Source organism: Nannobrachium achirus (assembly GCF_963921795.1).
Source record: "Nannobrachium achirus genome assembly, chromosome: 6".
Taxonomy (NCBI): Eukaryota; Metazoa; Chordata; class Actinopteri; order Myctophiformes; family Myctophidae; genus Nannobrachium; species Nannobrachium achirus.
The window spans coordinates 58362612-58381662 of record NC_137815.1 but is presented as its reverse complement, the minus strand read 5'-3'; the positions used below and the strand labels follow the sequence as shown (position 1 = coordinate 58381662).

At 43.7% G+C, this 19051-nt stretch overlaps 1 protein-coding gene across 1 annotated transcript in view; it reads right to left on the bottom strand.

Annotated features, from left to right (window-relative positions):
- Positions 1–16175, bottom strand: part of lhfpl4a (LHFPL tetraspan subfamily member 4a) — a gene marked incomplete at both ends in the record, with an annotated part of 42707 nt that extends 26532 nt beyond the window's left edge. The window contains one exon of the mRNA XM_080727391.1: positions 15770–16175. Coding sequence (XP_080583517.1) covers positions 15770–16175 — 406 coding nt within the window. The remainder of the gene's footprint in view (positions 1–15769) is intronic.
- Between the last annotated feature and the right edge of the window lie 2876 nt (positions 16176–19051).

Genomic DNA, 19051 nt, shown 5'->3' with positions numbered 1-19051 from the left:
AAGAATTAAGTATAACGATACAAAATATGTAAATAATTTCATTATTATTTAAGTTACCAGTCATATCTTTCCTGAGCAAGTTGTGTTTATACGAAGCCTAAAACCCAAACTGAAATAATAAAAAGTATCCATAAGTTCCAAATGCCCAAACCACTATGAAATCATTCTTCGCAAATTATTTGCATGGCAATTATTCGTCAAGTAACATTTTCTGAATGTGACAGCCAAGAGAGAGCCATGGAAGAGAAATGCTGAGCAGGACACGGACGGAGAGAGAGCAAATGAGGCAGAGTTGGAGAAGAAAGGACGATATCCATGAAAAATGAGCCGACAGAACTTGAGGGGGTTGCACAGTACAAATCATGAGTGTCTCTTTCACTTTGAGAATGTAAAGACAGACAGATTTACACTCTCAGAGTTCAATTAGGACTAACAATTTTAGCGTGTAGAAGATGGTGACAGTGATAGAGAGCAGTGGTGGACAAAGTACTCTACACCAGTACACTGCTTAAGTAAAAGTATAGATACTCGTGGTCCAATATTACTCAACTACAGGTGAACGTCGCCCAGTCGTATTTGTATTTGATTTAATTACTTGGAATGCTTGAGTATTCAAAAGTACAAATTACAAAGATTTACTTTGATGTACTGGAATGTTCTAATCTTCTTCAAAAATGTGCTTAAGAAATGTTTAAAATGGAAGAAATTGCAGATCTACAAGCTTACTAAGCCTGGGTTTTCCGAGGCCACAAGCGTACTAAAAGTAAATGTATTTTGTTACAGTCCACCACTGAGGTGGTGACAGTGATAGAGGGAGGAGGAGAGAGGGAGGTGGATGAGTGAGGACAGGGCTTGAGGAGAATGAGACAACTTTAATCATGGTATAGAGCAGGGGTCTTCAACGTTTTCAGGCCAAGGACCCCTTAGTTGAGATGAAGCAAGGACCCCCCCCACCCCCCACATTTTTCCATACAGTTTCATTGTTTGACAGCAAAATCATCAGTGTATTTTTGATTCATGTCAATTTGTGTTTTCAGATATTTAACCACTTGAGCCGTCCGTCATTACCTAATAAACTTGACCTTTTACTCTGTACTTGTGTCTGCTCTTTTTCCCCTCTACACCAATACAAACCTCTTGGCCGAAAATAGCCGATCTACAAGCTCACAACGCCTCACAGCGCGAGGCGTTGGTCTATCAATAAACACACTTGTTTTATTGATACTATCAATAAACACACTTGTTTTATTGATAAATGCATGTAATCTCTGTGTTCATGTCAAGGTGCAGGTTTTATTCATATATGTGTTCAAATACAATGTCCATGTATTTGCCAGAGAATCACTGTGTTTACTTATTTATATCCATACTAATACATTTTCCCTTAAAAAACCTGCACTATCCACACGTTTCACACAGATATTTTTGCTAAATAGTTACTGTATCGATTTCAAATCATTGAATCGTATCATATCGTATCGCCATGAATTAACCGATATCGTCCATGTATCGTAATATGTATTGTAACACTGTAAAATGTATCGCTACACCCCTAGTACACACTCAATCACTCACTCAATCACTCACATATCAACATCCCTCAGCCCCTCAAACATATCGACATCAGGTCGTAGATCTGCTATTTTTGGAAAATCGTGAAAAAAGTCGTTTTTTTTAAAAACGTATGTTTCTATGTCAGTGGTGCTTTGTGTGAAGGACCCCCAAAATGTATTTGGCCACGGACCCCCATCTCAAAATATTTAGTTCCAGGGTTCCCCCAGAAGCAAAACTTGAGTTACAAATGTTCGCTTAAAATATACATACATTCAAAGATTTGCACACATTTTCACAACTTTTCAAAAATAGCAGATCTACAAGCTCGCAGCGCGGCACTCGATGCCGCACCGTGAGCTTGTAGATCTGCTATTTTTCAATGGCTAAATTATAAAATAATTAAGGCACCTCCACCTTGGGCCCTAGCAACTCAGTCCCACTTTCCCCTCCCTTGTGACGCCCCTGAGTGCAGGGCAGGGTCGACAGCAATACTGTCGCAAATATCTCAGGTCACTCATGAATCCTATAGTCTCTACTGGGAACAACATTTGGCGAAAACAGACAAACTACAAGCTCACAACGTGTCGCAATGCGATGAGTAAGCTAAAGCCTCGAACAGAGTCGGGTCTGCGCACATATCATGATGATACTTAAAGAGGAAATTAGACATTTTATTGTCATGGAACATTCCGTGCCAACATTGAGGATCCTTCTCTTAGGGACAGCATCTCTTACAGCTTTTTCCTTGCTCCCTTCCCCTCCCTCCATCTCTCCCAGTGTAAGACACATCTTTCTTGTTTTCCCAGGGAAACATTAAGTTGTCCCTGGGAAATGGGAATATCCTCTCCCTCTGACGTTGCTTGTGACAGAAGACACTGTTAACTAGGCACATTTTCCCTCAGAGACTCCGCTTTAGAGAAGCTCACACTCAGGAAAAGCATTTCACACACACACACACACACACACACACACACACACACACACACACACACACACACACACACACACACACACACACACACACACACACACACACACACACACACACACACACACACACACACACACACACACACACACACACACACACACACACACACGCCGGCAGGGGACTGGAGTTATTTGTGTCTAATTAGCCTACATAGAATGCAGAGAATATCAGTCTTACAGGATCTCCCTTGTTTTCTATTTTCTCTTGCCACATATTCTGCTTCTGGCCACAAACTTCTAAGCAGAAGTTGGCCTACAGTAGTTAGCATTGATTTGTTGCTGTTGAAGTTCGATTCATTCCAAAGTCCAGAGTATGTATTTAACCGTGAGAGTGTAAAAATAGACCCTTACAGGTGTTGCAGTGGATTCTGCAGTGTGTCTGAAGGCGACCTTGGAATGGTAATTAAAAAGTGTGCCAACAATGAGAGCGATCTGTCCAGTTCCCCAGTGTGGATTCTCAGTGCACTGAGGCACGCTTAGTGCGTTTAGTTGTTTCTTTACCTTATTAACCAATGGATGGCCGTGCACTTGATGAGACTGAAATATTGAACATACTGTATTGAGAGTCAGGTGGTGAGTAAACAAAAGACATTTTATATTTTCTGCAAGGCTATTTCTTGATCTTTGAAGAGGGAAGATCTACTGTACCTTACCAGAGAAGAGTGCATTGGGTTTACAGATTGTTAGCCTGGGATCCAGACTGCTTCGCTACGTTCGGCGAATAGTTTTTTCTCACTCGCTGATCGCAGCTTCTGATTGGTCTGTGGGGGGGACCAGTGTTATCCAATGTAAACTCAAGTCACTTACTCACTTCCTGACTTCCCTTCGTAATTGAAATACGAGTCAAATAGGCCCCTGGCCAGACTGAGTAACGAGTGAGACAAACAAAATTCGCCAAACGTAGCTAAGCAGTCTGGATCCCAGGCTTACAGATTGTAGCTCTGTGACATATTGTCAGCTTGTAGATCAGCTATTTTTGGTGTGTGACACACCATCACACAGAAAATGTCATATTTCACAAGTAAAACGCCCTAATGGCGATTAGCAACCGTCAGGTCGACAGAACTTCCATAATATAAATGGTAAGACGGAATTCATATGGCTTCGTCTGGCAAAGCTGGTCAATGAATACAAAGCCTATTATAGCCGGGGATCCAGTCCCTAAAAATGGGAGAGGACCTGTGATTTTCTGCCGCACTTTTTATTTCTGTTTTATCTATTAGTTTGGTCATTAAGGTCCACAGAATGAGAGGCCTGCTCTGCCGGAAACATCGCGAAAAAAAGTTATGGCCATTTGTATATTCACTGTCCCATTGAATCCACTACACAGGAAAGGAAATATATTATAAAAAAGAAAAAATCTGCTTTAAGTAGCATGTGAGGGGTCAAACTGGAGGGTTTTCATGATTCTGAATCCATTGCAAGCATTTGTTTTGCACAAAAAACATTCCTTGGGGTAGAAAACGGACCAACAAAAGTGTGAAAGGAGTCATCACTACTTAAAGCAGATTTCTTCTTTTTTTATATGTATTTCTTTTCCTGTGTAGTGGATTCAATGGGACAGTGAATATACAAATGGCCATAACTTTTTTTCGCGATGTTTCCGGCAGAGCAGGCCTCTTATTCTGTGGACCTTAATGACCAAACTAATAGATAAAACAGAAATAAAAAGTGCGGCAGAACATCACAGGTTCAACCTTATTCCTTGAGCTTTTGGGCAAGTGGATCCCGACTAATTAGGTAATTTTGGTAGGAGATTTTATGATGTCAGAATTCTGGAGATATTATAATATGGTGGGGAACTGCGCTCCGAGGGGGAGCACCTTTCTAGCATTAGAGGTTCAGCTAGCAATAGATGTATCCAGATGACTGGTAGGCGGAGACAGGCGGAGATATCCCATCATTTGTCTGTACGAGACTAGGCCTAAAGGGCTCACAACAACAAGCTCTGGTCTATAGTGCATACACTCCTCCACCGGGTCATTAACTGGTGCTGCTGCGCCCGCTGCGTTCAGAGTGATCTTGTTACCTTGCTCCATCCCTCTGTAAATCATCATAACCGCTTATAGATTTTTAATTACATTCCAGTCCTCTACTAGGAGGGTGGGAGACAGCATTACCATGTCTATTGCAGGGGTGGCGAGGCTTTCCCCATCAACCCAACGCACAGAGAAGATAATTAGGCTGCAGGCACTCAATGACAAATTGACAATCATGGTCTAATGTACAGGTATTGATTTCCCAGCTTGTTAGACGTGCATCATGCAAGTGTGAGTGGATGAGCCCTGGGCAGTGGATGCCTTTAATGTGCAGCATTTCTCTTTAACAGATGTTTTGTCTTGTTTTGTTTTTAATTGATCAAACAGACACACATGAGGTGTTAGTTTGTACCTAAATGGAGAGTGGAGACAGACTTCCAATATACATCTTGTTGATGGAAGCTATAACCGCCTTTACTCCAGTTACTATCATGCGTCTAGGCTGATCAGGTTGCATTTAATTAGAGCGACATAGTACTTGAAATCACAGTGTAAATGCATCCAAGAGGCGGTAATGCTGCAACAGTCTAAATAATCTCCTTTGGCCATGTTAACAACATAGTGTAAATGCAATATGCCTCCAGTCCACATAACATGTAAATAAAAATAGATGTTTGTGTGTGCAGGAGTAGAAGCGATGTGTGCAAATGTCAACATTACATCAACATGATGATGTTTCTGAGGTCTATAGTAAAATGCAGTGTTAATTTAACACTTATTTAAAAATGGACCCTCAACACTGCAGTACTGTATGTAGTTAATCATTGATAAAGAGACGTAGTACAATTTTACTGAGTACCCCAGGGCTTCAATCAACCTGAATTGATAAATTGAATACATTATTACTTGCGCCAGCAGAGTGCACAAGTACTGTGTTCAGTGATTTTGTATGTGGCGTATCTGTTTGCGTAAATGTTTGTGTTTCCGCCAGTAGCCAATCAGGGACCAGCATTCTTGATGACGTCACCATCAACAGCCAATGAGGGACCAGCATTCATGAAAAAACATGTGTTTACGTCATCCAATGGGAAAACCCTTGAAAAAACACAGGTCAAGAGTCACCATCAACAAGTGCAACCTGATATAAATGACGGCGCGCTCTGCTGGCACACAAGTAGGCCATACACGGCCACGAGTGCACAAGGTGCAGGTTGGCACCTCGACAACTGTCTAGTTAACAGTTTGCAAACAGAAAAGCACAGGGAAGTACAGTTAGATACACTGTCTGCTAAGAGGATTAAAGCCAAAAAGCACAATGGTGTAAAGGCTTCCACCGCGGACCTGACTATGTTACGGGCTTTAGCGACAATGTGGCAATAACACGGTTACATTTTTATAAATAACTAATATATAAACACAAGCGAGTATATAGTTGGCGTGAAGACATCAGCCATTATTCAAGCAAGTTTATTAAATTGAAATACACACATAGAGAAATGGGTCCATCTCTCTGTTTCCCTCTCTGGTTCTATCTGCCTCCATAGTGTAGATGCTGGCACAGTCTTGGGGCCCTAGTGCAGAGCAGCTGTCCCTGTCATCTCCAGCAGTGTGAGCGTCTGTTCGGTCAGCCTGCAGTCTGCTGGCACAGACAGGACAGAGCTCCATCACAAGGCCCAATGGCCAGGAGAGGCCCCACTGCGGAGCTGCACCACAGAGCTGATTAAACTATCATCTCCACCCGGCCCGAGAGCATTAGGCCCACATCCAATCCCATTAGGCTAACTTCCCCTTTCACACAGACACACACACACACACACACACGCCCACATGCATGTACGTACGTACACACACGCACGCACGCACACACACACACGCGCGCGTGCGCACACACCGATGTACATATACATTCATAGCCAATCACAGTGTGTCCTGCGAAGCTTGGCCAATGGGACCCTGGGCATACAACAAACTTTGAGCCAAGATGTAGGCCATATCTAGGCCAGATGTAGGCCACGCTTCAGAGCCTAGACATTATTTAGGGAACAGAGATTTTTGGGGGACCTGGCAAAGCCAGATAGACATCTCTATCTAGTATAGAGTATCACACTCAGCTGTATGTCAGCATGCCATGAACACCAGCTGTAGATCATCTTGCCTTTCCGTGATTTATTTATCATTCATCATCTCAATAATTTCGAGGGAGGGTGAGATAATTTACTCTGGTCACCTCTCCTCCTGCTTAAGTAAAGAACGAGAGGTGTGAAGGAGTGAACCATCCTGGGTTGATCTGCCAGAGATGATGGAGTTTGAGAATATTGGTGACGGCTTAACCTCTGGAGTGGGGAGAGCTGAGGATTATGGGTAGGCAGAGTGGGCCTCCATGATGTGTAACCTCGGGCGGGATCCCCCTCTGATAGGAGATTAGCTCTGCATTAGCTAGGTCCCGGCAGGCAATAGAGCATCGCAGTGAGGTGTCGGAAGTCCATTTTCCATTCATTTTCACCATAGGGTTTTTCATTATCAGCCACAAAGTCGTAGCAATTCAATGTACACTTACCACTAGGCTGGTGGTTGTAAAATGGTTCTATATGCTCCTGTAGAACCCCCGAGTATGTATGCAATCACTCTAGTTTTAGTAAAAACACGTTTTAATCAAGATCGCACGGAGAAGAACTGCATTTCCCATACTGCTAAACATGTACATCCGGTGAAATCGACGTCTGTGATTGGTCTAGCTTCTTCTTCTTTCACATATCTTGCGGTTACCACGGAAGTAGCTACTGCCCCCTGTCTTCCCGGCGGATTATTGCACTTCAGAAGAACTCCGTGAGCGATCGTCTTTCTTTTACAAATATGATGCACTATGTTAAGGATGACGATAAGAGCGTCCACAGAGATGACAATCACTACATTTCAGGCCATATGCTGGCCTGGATAACTAAACTGAGCGTGATTTAAGGGCTATATTTCAGGAAACAACAACAACATTCGCAATGCATTCTGGGAGTGTAGTTTCCGCAATTTAAAAAATAATTATGTACACAGTCTTGTACCCTGCCCTTTTTTTCAGCTTTCTAATTAATCTTTGCATTCAAAAAAATGTGAATATTGACATGATCCCTCTCCAGCCGAGATGGCTTTGTCCAAGGCTTAAAAACGTTTAAATAAATACTTTATGAAATGTCTATGGAAGATATGAATGGGGAAAACGCTTCCGACACCAGAGTGAGGACGGGGTGGGGCTTCAACTGCGATGCTCTATACACACACATACGCACGCACGCACGCACGCACGCACGCGCACACACACACACACACTTTTTTTTTAAGGCGAAATAAGTTACAATGAGTTTCAAAAATGAAAATCATACTGCCTCTAAAGTAGCTGCAGCCCCTCTCCCCCCTTCCACTGCCTGCTATGCTGATGGCTGATGGAAAATGCTGTGGTCCTACGACAACCACCGAAGCATTTTAAATCCAAAGTTAATATAAAAGCAATGTCATTTTGGGGAAAATCATCTCAATAATCGTTGATTGAATCGCAAATTGCAATAAAATCAAGAATCGTGATATAAAATCGAATCGTCACCCTAGGAGTCGAAATCGAATCGGGAGGTAAGTGAGTCGTCCCACCCCTAGTAGACAATAGACATGGAACAAAAATCGTTACCTTAACCTTAACCACATGAACACTAGTAGCTGAAATTAGCTGAAAATAGCAGAGCAAGCTAGATCCGCTATTTTCAGTGAAGAGATTTGATGTGGATAGGGAAAAGAAGGGTGCTACAGTGCCCTGGGGGACCCTGGTCAACAGCGTTTAAGTGGTTAACCACACCTGCCTAATCTTAAATCTGCCAAATGGGTCTAAATGTAACTAATGAAATGAATTAAAACCACACCTAAACTTAACCTGCCAGTAGTCTAAACGTGAGTAAAATGTAATTAATTCCACAGCTAAACTTCCAGGAGTCCATGTGTGTGATAAAACGGACACCAACAATAATGAGGGTGATAGAAATGTTGGAGAAGTACAGACAGAGAAGAGGGGAGATAAAATATATGGAGTACTGTATACAAATGTAACCAAATGGAACATTCTCAGACCATTTTGTTACATTTGTCTACACTCTTAATTGCTTATGCTTTGTTGCCACCCTCGACTTTTGTCTCTGTGGCAGTATATGGGAGTGAGTTTATCGCACTGTCTCTCTGTGTATCAATGGATATGCAATCTCTCCCACACATGCAGACACAAAAGGCAGGCAGCAGAGCCATCGCCAGAGCTGACTCCACCTGAATCGTGACTGGTGAGAGGCACTTGTCGTCAGTACTGCGAGGAAAGGGCGGCACCCATTACATCGTTAGCTATAATGTTAGCTGTGTAAGATAGACTGACAGTTTTGTGTCTGAGAGTAAACAAATGTAACTAAATGTAAATAATATAAACTAGAAGTAAGGGCCGCAAAAGTCTAGAGTTCAGGCTTCACCGCCATGCGCGACCTTGTGTAGCGGTTTGGACTGTGAGACCATCCGCCAAGTCGTCTGCGTTTCGTTGTGAGAGGATCGGCCCCCGTGAAAAACGCGTTCTGGCACGAAACGGTTACGTTTCGCGCGTTTGTGACGGCCCCTAGGGGTCGAAGTGGAAATGCTTTTGGGTATTCGTTGAGTATGCCACCCCCGACCTGTGGTTGAAATTCAGTGTTGACTCGACCTATTGTTTGTGATTTATGGCTATTGTTTGCGAAACGGGCCCCTCCCGCTAACTTTGGAAGCGCGTTACGAACGAACGGTATGGACTATCGAAATATCCTTTGACTATGTTTATCGCATGGCTTCATAGATCATGTGTACCGGTTTTTAAGACATTTGACGAAAATATGTAGGAAAAGGAGCAAAAAGTGTGTTTTGGAGAAAATTCAAGATGGCGGAAAATCTATCCTTTTTTTTTTTTTTTTTTTTTTAATTTTAATTTTCCGACCTACGGTTCAACAGTTACAGGCCAAAACGTAAACTGGGCTGTTATAGCGCCACCATGAGGCCAATGAAGGTGAAAAAGTTGATGGTCAGCAAGGAATATGCGTTATTGATTTTTGTATTATGTTTTTTAGACAATTGAACAACTGCTGAACGTGGAGTTGCAGATGCACATACATACATACATACACACACACACACTACCCCATTCTGATTAGGTTGTGAGGATATATGTACACACACACACACACACACACACACACACACACACACACACACACACACACACACACACACACACACACACACACACACACACACACACACACACACACACACACACACACACACACACACACACACACACACACACACACACACACACACACCCCTGTTGTTTGTTCACTCCAGGTAAGGAATGAGATTTTGCCCCAAGTGAAGGAGTTTATGTATCTTGTTCATGAGCGAGGGGTGGACGGAGTGGGACATTAGCCAGAGAATCGGAGCATGCAGGAGCGGTATTGCGGTCACTGTACCACACTGTTGTGATAAAAAGAGAGCTGAGCCAGAAGGCAAAGCTCTCGATATACCGAGCAATCTTCCTTCCTCTCACCTGTGGTCAGGGGGGGGGGAGTGGGACTGAGTTACTAGGGCCCAAGGTGGAGGGGCCTTCATTATTTTATACTTATATATTGAAAAATAGCAGATATACAAGCTCACAGCCACGCTGCGAGCTTGTACTGTAGATCTGCTATTTTTGAAAAGTCGTGAAAATATGCAAATCTTTGAATATATGTATTTTTAAGCGAACATTTGTAACTCAAATTTTGCTTCTGGGGGGTCCCTGGAACAAAATATTTTGAGATGGGGGTCCGTGGCCAAATACATTTCATTGATTCTGAGGGTCCTTCACATGAAAAAGTTTGAGCACCACTGACATAGAAACAAAGTTTCCTCAAAAAACATTAGAAGGATTTGAAATATTCAAAGATTTTCAAGATTTTTCAAAAATAGCAGATCTAGTGCCACGCTGTGAGCTTGTATATCTGCCATTTTTCAATAGTTAAAGCACAAAGGGCTCAGAATTTGGTGCGACACCCCTGGGTTCAGGCATCTAGTACGGATGCCTCCTGAGCATCTCCCTAGGGAGGTCCTTTGGGCACATCCCACTGAGAGGAGAACTCCACCAGACCAAGGGCCACATGCAGGGATTATATCTCCACGCTGGCCATAGATCACCTAGTACAGTACATATACATTAGTAATGATTGTTCTTTTTCATCACACGAGGTAAGACAATTGGTCACAAAAAGTGTTTAGAGATTTCTTGTCTCACTATACGTATGTGAGTCAGATGTCAAGACTATGATGCACTGTGATCATCATTGCTCACTAATGCCTCTTGGACAAATCTGGCTATTTGTATCAGTCTTGAAAAGACAACATATCAGCGGGTAACACTAGGGTTAGGAGGTGGACAGAGGATGCTAAATGCAGCTCCAGCATCAACGTGAACGTACTGCACCTCTACCACACTATTGCTCCCTGCACTCACTTAACCTCAACAGAACCTCTCCAGGGCCATCTCTGTTTGCAGCAGAGGCGTTAAGTCCACCAAAAGGCTGCGGGGGCTTGGGATGGCCCAAACAGCAAAAACTAACAACAACCCCAGTAAAGCTCTTAAATCTCCAGCTAAGCTCCAGTGTCTGAGTGGCTTTGTCCAAAAGCCCATTCAGGACTCAATTGTAGCACATCAGAATCTAAAAAATCGAACCTCTGTTCGAAGTGGAGCTGTGTGTGTGTGTGTGTGTGTGTGTGTGTGTGTGTGTGTGTGTGTGTGTGTGTGTGTGTGTGTGTGTGTGTGTGTGTGTGTGTGTGTGTGTATTGCAGTTGATGCTCAGGGCAGGCTAGACTCAACAGCACCTCTCTGGTCACCCAGGGTACTCAGGCTACACCAGAGGCTACATACAGACAGACAGACAGACAGACAGACAGACAGACAGACAGACAGACAGACAGACAGACACACACCGCCACGTATAGGGAGCTTGTGTTCCACACAGCTCCAAAAAAGTTTTATTTTAGATAAACGCAGGGGTCCAAGACCAACTGAAAATAATTGTATTAAGCATATGAGAACTCATCATCAATCATCAAAACAATTCATAATAACAAACTGGCAAATATGTAAACACATTATTGTCTCCACCAGCCGAAGGCTGAGGGAGAGTATGTTTTCCCCTCCGTCCGTGTGTCCGTCCGCGCGTGCGTCCGTCCGTCCGTGCGTGCGTCCGTCCGTGCGTCCTCGCAGTTTGTGAGCACCTAATCTCAGTCGCCGTTGGCCCGGTTGCTGCCAAAGTGAGCACACACATTCCCTGGATGCCAATCTAGAACCTCTGCCCTAAATTTTTCAAATGGGCCTTTTCTAGCGCCACCTAGTGGCCGATGTTCGCAAAACACATTTCTGTGCACTACTCTTACAGATTGTCCAAAAATCCTACAAATCGGTAGGCAGTATCTCGACAGTCATGTGATCGACACAGATCTGTCCGATTTTGCATATTGCATCCTGATTGGCTAAGATTGGCTTCGAAAGTTTGTAGGATTGAGACGTTTTGAACAAAATGCCTCAAATCACAAACGCAAAGTGCAATTATCATGAAATCGCGCACACACGTTCCCACTAGGCCGAGGAAGAAATGCCACTTAATTCTTTTTAAATCAGCCTCATGGTGGCGCTATAACAGGCCGATTTGTGGTTTTACCTATAACTCCACGATCAGTTTCAAACTTTGTAAGCGCACTCCCTAGAGGCTAAGGATAAACCTTTGCCCTGCATTTTTCACATCAGCCTTTTATAGCGCCACCTTTGGGCCGACATATGTAAAACACATTTTTGGATATTACTCCTTGAGATTTTATGCAAAAATCGGTACACAGTATCTCTATAGTCATGTGATCAAGTCCGATCAGTCTGATATTTCATATTCCATCCTGATTGGCTAATATTAGCTTCCAAATTTTGCAGGATTGCTCCGCTTTTGAACAAAATGCCTCAAATCATCAACGCAGCTTGCGATTACCGTGAAATTTGCCACACATATTCCCACTAGGTCAAGGAACAAATGCTACCTTTTTCACATTGGCCTGTTATAGCGCCACCATTAGGTAGACTTTAGCAAAACACATTTTTGGAACACAATGCTTCAAATCATGCATGCAGCGTCCGATTGCCATGAAAGATCTAAGGTGAGGAACATATGCCACCCTTTTTAGATTGGCCTATTATACAGTAACACCACCAGTACGCACGGCCTGGTGGAGACCTGTGCTCGGAAGAGCACTGCTTCTAGTTGGGATTGTTATGCCTAGTTTTATGCTCTGATAAGATATGCAGCATCACTAAGTCTCGCTGTCTCATGAAGTGTAAGGTACTAAAAGGGCAGTTAATTCTGGAATAATGCCTATGCAATGTAAAACACTGCCAATATTAATTTCCTCTGCCTCAGGCTGGTACTTTGTAAGGTATAGTACCTTTGAGAAATGGTGTCAGTTTGGCGGGGAACAGAAGTTGGATTGGCCCATCCAATATCTACTCAGCTCTGGTGCTCCAAAAAGGTTCAATACGGCCTTGTGCAATTAGTCACTCCTGAATCCTGATGATCTGTCAGAGATAGAGCAGCTTTGGAGCCGACAGTCAATATTTCAGAGAATCTCTGTACTGCACTATTTTTCATTGACCCAGCAAACCACCTACGGTATATGGAGCCTATCATTCATAGATCACTGAGCTTACAGCTGCGCTCATGCCAGCATAAAAAAGACTTGTATGACATGTTGCCTGGGTTATAAAACATGATATTAAAGGCCTAAGTATTACGTTAACATAGGACTTCAAACAGGAGATAGACTGTTCTTGAACCTTTGCCAGCATAACTCTGTACTGTTCATTGATCATGCTACAGAGTGGCTCAACAAAAGAACTTGACTTGCGAGCATAGAGCAAACATATAAGATTGGGGCAGAAGTTGTTCTTTTGGACATGCAGATTGGGTCTGTATGTTTCATGATGCTTTTGAACAATCATCTTCTCTACTACAAAATGAACAATTACACGATACTACAAAAAACGTAAACAAGAGCATGAAAATCTGGGGAAATCCAATCTACAAGTTGGCGGAATATAGGGTAGATGGACATAATTACAAGAGCACACTTGGAAAGGGAAACTAAAAGGAGGAGGAAAAGGGAATCCCCTTCTGAAAGCCACCCATTCATGTTATGTCAACTTCTTTAAGTATTTCATATAACCTGTCTAGGGCAAAATCTGTATATAAAACAGGTATTAATGGTGAGGTGAGGATTCTGCACAGGAAACACCATTGGTACTCACTATGACTATGTGATTTGACTTTCAGGAGTGATTTGAAATGATTTTTGCAGATTACTAGCCAACTGTTCTGTGGAACACAATGGGCTTATCAAACTGATCAGACTTGAAAATAACGAATAAAACAGAATAGGCAAGCGGATACGGTACAGTGAATAGTCATTGAAATGGAACTATTTTGCCATGCAGGAGATGACATCCTTACATATGCTTTCATCTTCATCTTTCATGCAGAGGCGTAATTTGACCAATATCTAGGGTGTTGCAAGGAATGGAGTTTGTCCACGCGAGTGAAAGATTTCGGGTTTTATCCGGTTTTGGGTGTTTTTTTATTTCAGTTTCGGGTTTTTATTCCCCACACAACAGTCTAAAAAACAAAAAAAATATTTTCTTAACATCATTAATTTTCAAGCCTAATATGTGTAATCTTTGAGTACAGTTCGGATATTGCAGGTATGTACAGGTATATTCATAGCCAGACAACCAGAGAGAGAGAGAGCTGATCACTTAACATTCCAATCAATCAACTCAATATTGTCGCCAGCTGGTCTCTGAGTGAAACCTAGACTCCATCAGTGAGCAGTTGGTTAATTCTTAAAAAAATCATAACTCTTGACAGGAATGGGCTAGAGACTTACTTTTTTTCCCTAAATGCTCAGAAATGCTAGGCCCAAATGACGCCCCTGCTTTCATGCAACTTTGTAAATGTTCCATACCATAGCTATACTGCATCGGTCCAACAAAACACTGCAGCATATACCTCGCTACATTCCACAAAGCCTATCCAATATCCAGGTCCAAAATTCCCTATTTTTGTCTTCATTATTCTCTCTCTCTCTCTCTCTCTTTCTCTCTCTTTATCAACAAAAAGGAGACGTGGCGTGGGTAGAAAACATAGGCAGAAAGTAAATTATATATTAATATAAGTGGGTAAATTTGTGTAATAGGAATATGGTATTTGGTTTAACCATGAAACCAAATAACATCCACCCCCTGCACCGAGATGATGATACAATCTTCTGTTCACCCAGGACTCTGGAGATTCCTTCACACACGCGCACCATGCACGCACGCACGCACGCACAAACACACACACACACACACACACACACACACAGAGTTTGCAATTCCTTGTTTCTGTCACAGCAGCAGTTTAAGTACCGTGGAGCTTAATTTAGGAGTTTAATAGTGAAGTGCATAATAGGCTAGTCTTAAATTGCCACCAAATTAGGAGCTGCTGCTTATCTTTAAAGCAAAACCACTGAAGGCAGTTCATTATCAAAATAACTTTGTGTGTGTGTGTGTGTGTGTGTGTGGGGGGGGGGGGGGGGGGCGTAGAGAGAAAGAGAGGGAGCGAGAGATACGTCTAGTGCAGTGATTCTCAAACCTTTTCATGGACCCCCAAATGGCCAAATTAAAACTTAAAAGTTGTGCCAGGGACTCCCATAAGAGATTTTTTTACAGCTCTTTACCCGCAGTTTTACATGCATTATAGGCTATTCAATGGCATTTCTATGGGACCCCAATTGTAAATCAATGTTAATTTAACTCTGAGAGTGTAGGCTACACATGGAACCAAATGGACCCGTGAGGTTCCATTTGAGGGCTACACTGAGTTACAGACCCATATAGTCTATGGGTCTATTAGGCTAGGAACCAAATGGACCCCTATGGGCCATACGGGTCCATTTGGTTCCTAACTATGATTTAGCTGGGGACCCCCTGGAACTCCCTCAAGGACCCCTGGGGGTCCCGGACCCCACTTTGAGAACCAATGGTGTAGTGATGAAAGGGTCTCCAGTCAGTGCGTGTGTACAGAATGGATGATGTGCCCCATCTGTTGTGAGCGTTGGATCAAACCAACCGCCACGCAGTTTCTTACCGCAAAGCAGCTGCATCCAAGCGCACGTTTTGTAGACAGTGGCGGTGTTGCAGAAGAAAAACAACGTGAAGCAAGCTATGCAGCTCAAGATGAGCACCATGGACATCAAGACGAAGAAGGAGGCCGCCTTGAATGCGCCCGAAGGGATGGAACTGAAATCGGCGAAGGTCCCCTGACACATGAGCTCCCGGTTGGAGTTCCCTTCGCCCACACAGTAGTGAAACAAGCCGAAGTAGCCGGCGTGCGGGGTGTTCACACTGTCCCCGACCCAGTAGGGCTGAATGAACACCACTACGTTGATGATGGCCAAACATATGGTAAATATGGCCCAAAGGACCCCGATGGCCCGTGAGTTCCGCATGTAGTTGTCATGGTACATTTTGGAGGCTTCTTGCGAAGGCAGCATTTTTTCCTCCACACACAGCTGTTTTATCCGGTGTTCCCTCCTTTTGATCTCCACTGTCACCAACGGAGGAGCTGAGTTGCTGAAACGAGAAAAAACGCTCCAAGGAAAGGTCCAGGTCCACTGTCTGGTCCCCCGGAGCAGCCAATCACAAATATCAAAACTGCCCTGTAGGATTCTGTCACATTAAAAGGATCTCCAAATCAATCAGTTCAGTTGGGGAAAATCCTCCCTCCTCCCCTCTCAACTCGTGAAAAAGACACACAGCTCGCATAGCCTAAATCAATGATGGTAAAAGAATGACGAGATAAGAGGCAATTTAAGCAGTTCATCTGATCTACGTCTTACTGTTAAAGGTCTAATAGCTAATAATGGTGTATCGATTCGTCTCCCCATTAGTAGACCCAACGTTTCAAAGGAGAGACGAGCTCGGAGCTCACTCAGGCACTGAAGAGCTTCCCGTGATGAAGCCTCCGCAAACCATCAAGAGAATAGAGATGTACGGATCTGTTACAGACGCTGCGCATCATGGTGTCGATATGTGTCTGTCCCCCAAAAGGAGCGACACGTTCTTTTTGGAGAGAAAAAAAAAAAGTGCATTTCAGTCATCGCAGCATACCGAAATCCCAGCTACGTGCTTCTTCTGGATGTTTAGTAGTTCTCCCTCTCTTTCCTGCTCTGAGTCTGCGCGCACACGCGCTCGAGGACAGTGACTGGATTACACTGGCTCGCAGTGCTCGCACACGTTTTGAATATTGCAGAATATTTGCAACTTGCATGCCCCCTCATACACTCATACCTGACAATTCACCAATATTATAGGCAATATGTGGGCAATTCTAAAGTGATGGATGGGTTGTGGCCAAAATACATATTCAATCTCTCAGATAATATCTAAAAGAAGTAAAAGGTTTGATCACAACCACAAGGCGAAGTTGAATAACTTGAAACGCCTTCCCCATTAGCAACACTCACACACGCGCACGAGCACGCTCTCTCTCTCACACACACACACACACACACACACACACACACACACACACACACACACACACACACACACACACACACACACACACACACACACACACACACACACACACACACACACACACACACACACACACACACACAGTTTTGTATTTAGTACCATTTGGGGACATTACATAGACTTCCATTCATTTTCTGTGGCCCTAAACCTAACCCTATAACCCTAAACCTAACTCTTGTGGGGACCAACGTTTTTCCCCCCACAAAGTAGGGAGGTCCCCTGAATGTGACTGTGCTAACATGTTTTTAGTCCCCAAATGGTACTAAATACAAACACACACACACACACACACACACACACACACACACACACACACACACACACACACACACACACACACACACACACACACACACACACACACACACACACACACACAATCTGTAGGTCCAAACTAGTGAGGGGCTTAATCTAAATGAATTTCACTTCACTATGACTCAATTTCTGCATGTTCCATTAAGATACTTAGACAAGTCTAAACATAGACACATTTCATAGCAGGGTCCAGAATGATTTAAAAGGGAGTAGGCCTACTTAAGCCAATTTGGAGTCTGTCTGTGACACTGCATGGAAACGTTTGAACCCCCCCCCCCCCCCAGGCCCTTTTTTGAGCGGTAGTCACACCGTCTCCTATACGTGGCCGTGTGTGTCTGTATGTAGCCTGCAGTACCTTTTCTGAACACACATGTTAAGGGAGGGGCGCTGTTGTTCAGACTCACACACACACACACACACACACACACACACACACACACACACACACACACACACACACACACACACACACACACACACACACACACACACACACACACACACACACACACACACACACACACACACACACACACACACACACACACACACACACACACGCAGCCTCCACCGCTCAGTTCACACGAGTGTGATTAAAAAAAAAAAGATAAGCTTGGGTCCATGCATGCAGGTGCATGGAACAACCAGGAAGGTCAAAATGTTCAGATAGGGATCTAGACTATGATGATATATCAATGATATGCTTTGCATGTATTTCACCCGATGAAGGTATAACGAACGAAATGTCAAATTAATAAAGAGCATCCTTTTTTATGGTTCCATACAGTGTGGATCATTGATTGGTTGACATTTCCTGATTTCCTGATAAAGATGTGAATGTGTGCTGCTCGATCATGTCTGATGATATAGTGATGTCTCCTTTCCGACATGTCTCCATTCCGAGACCGACACTAAAGCCTCTATCAGAGTCGGTACCGCGGTGGATAGCCTTCCACCGCGTTGTAGTGCGGTGTAGTCTTTTTGAGCGTTAACGTTGTAGTTTTATGACTCAAAAAGAATACACCGCACTACACCGCGGTGGATAGCTTACCACCGCGGTACCGACTCTGATAGAGGCTTAACCCTATCTCTTACCCTAACCCTAACCTTAACCTCTATATGGAAGTGTTGCCACACAATAAGAAATCACTGTCGGAGTGGCGACATGTCGGAATGGAGAGCGCCCCCGCCTGAGAGTATGCCACACTTTGGGTGCGTTCGGAAATGCGCACTCAACACACTGGTGTGCCATGTTGTCGTTCGTTTATTCGGTGCACTTGGTGCGTTGTCGTTCGGAAATCCAGTGCGTGGCGCACCGGTGTGTTGAGTGCATGCACTCACCGACCCTACTCAGAAGATGGGGTTTGACGGTGTGGTGCGGCAGTGCGGTGTTTTGATTGGTTGGTTTTCATGGCCATGTCTTGAACGCTTCTCAGCTTTGAACAATGGAGGAAATTACCGCAAAATGCAGCATTTGCAGCTTAATTGGTCGTTTAGGGCTTGATAGTTTCAC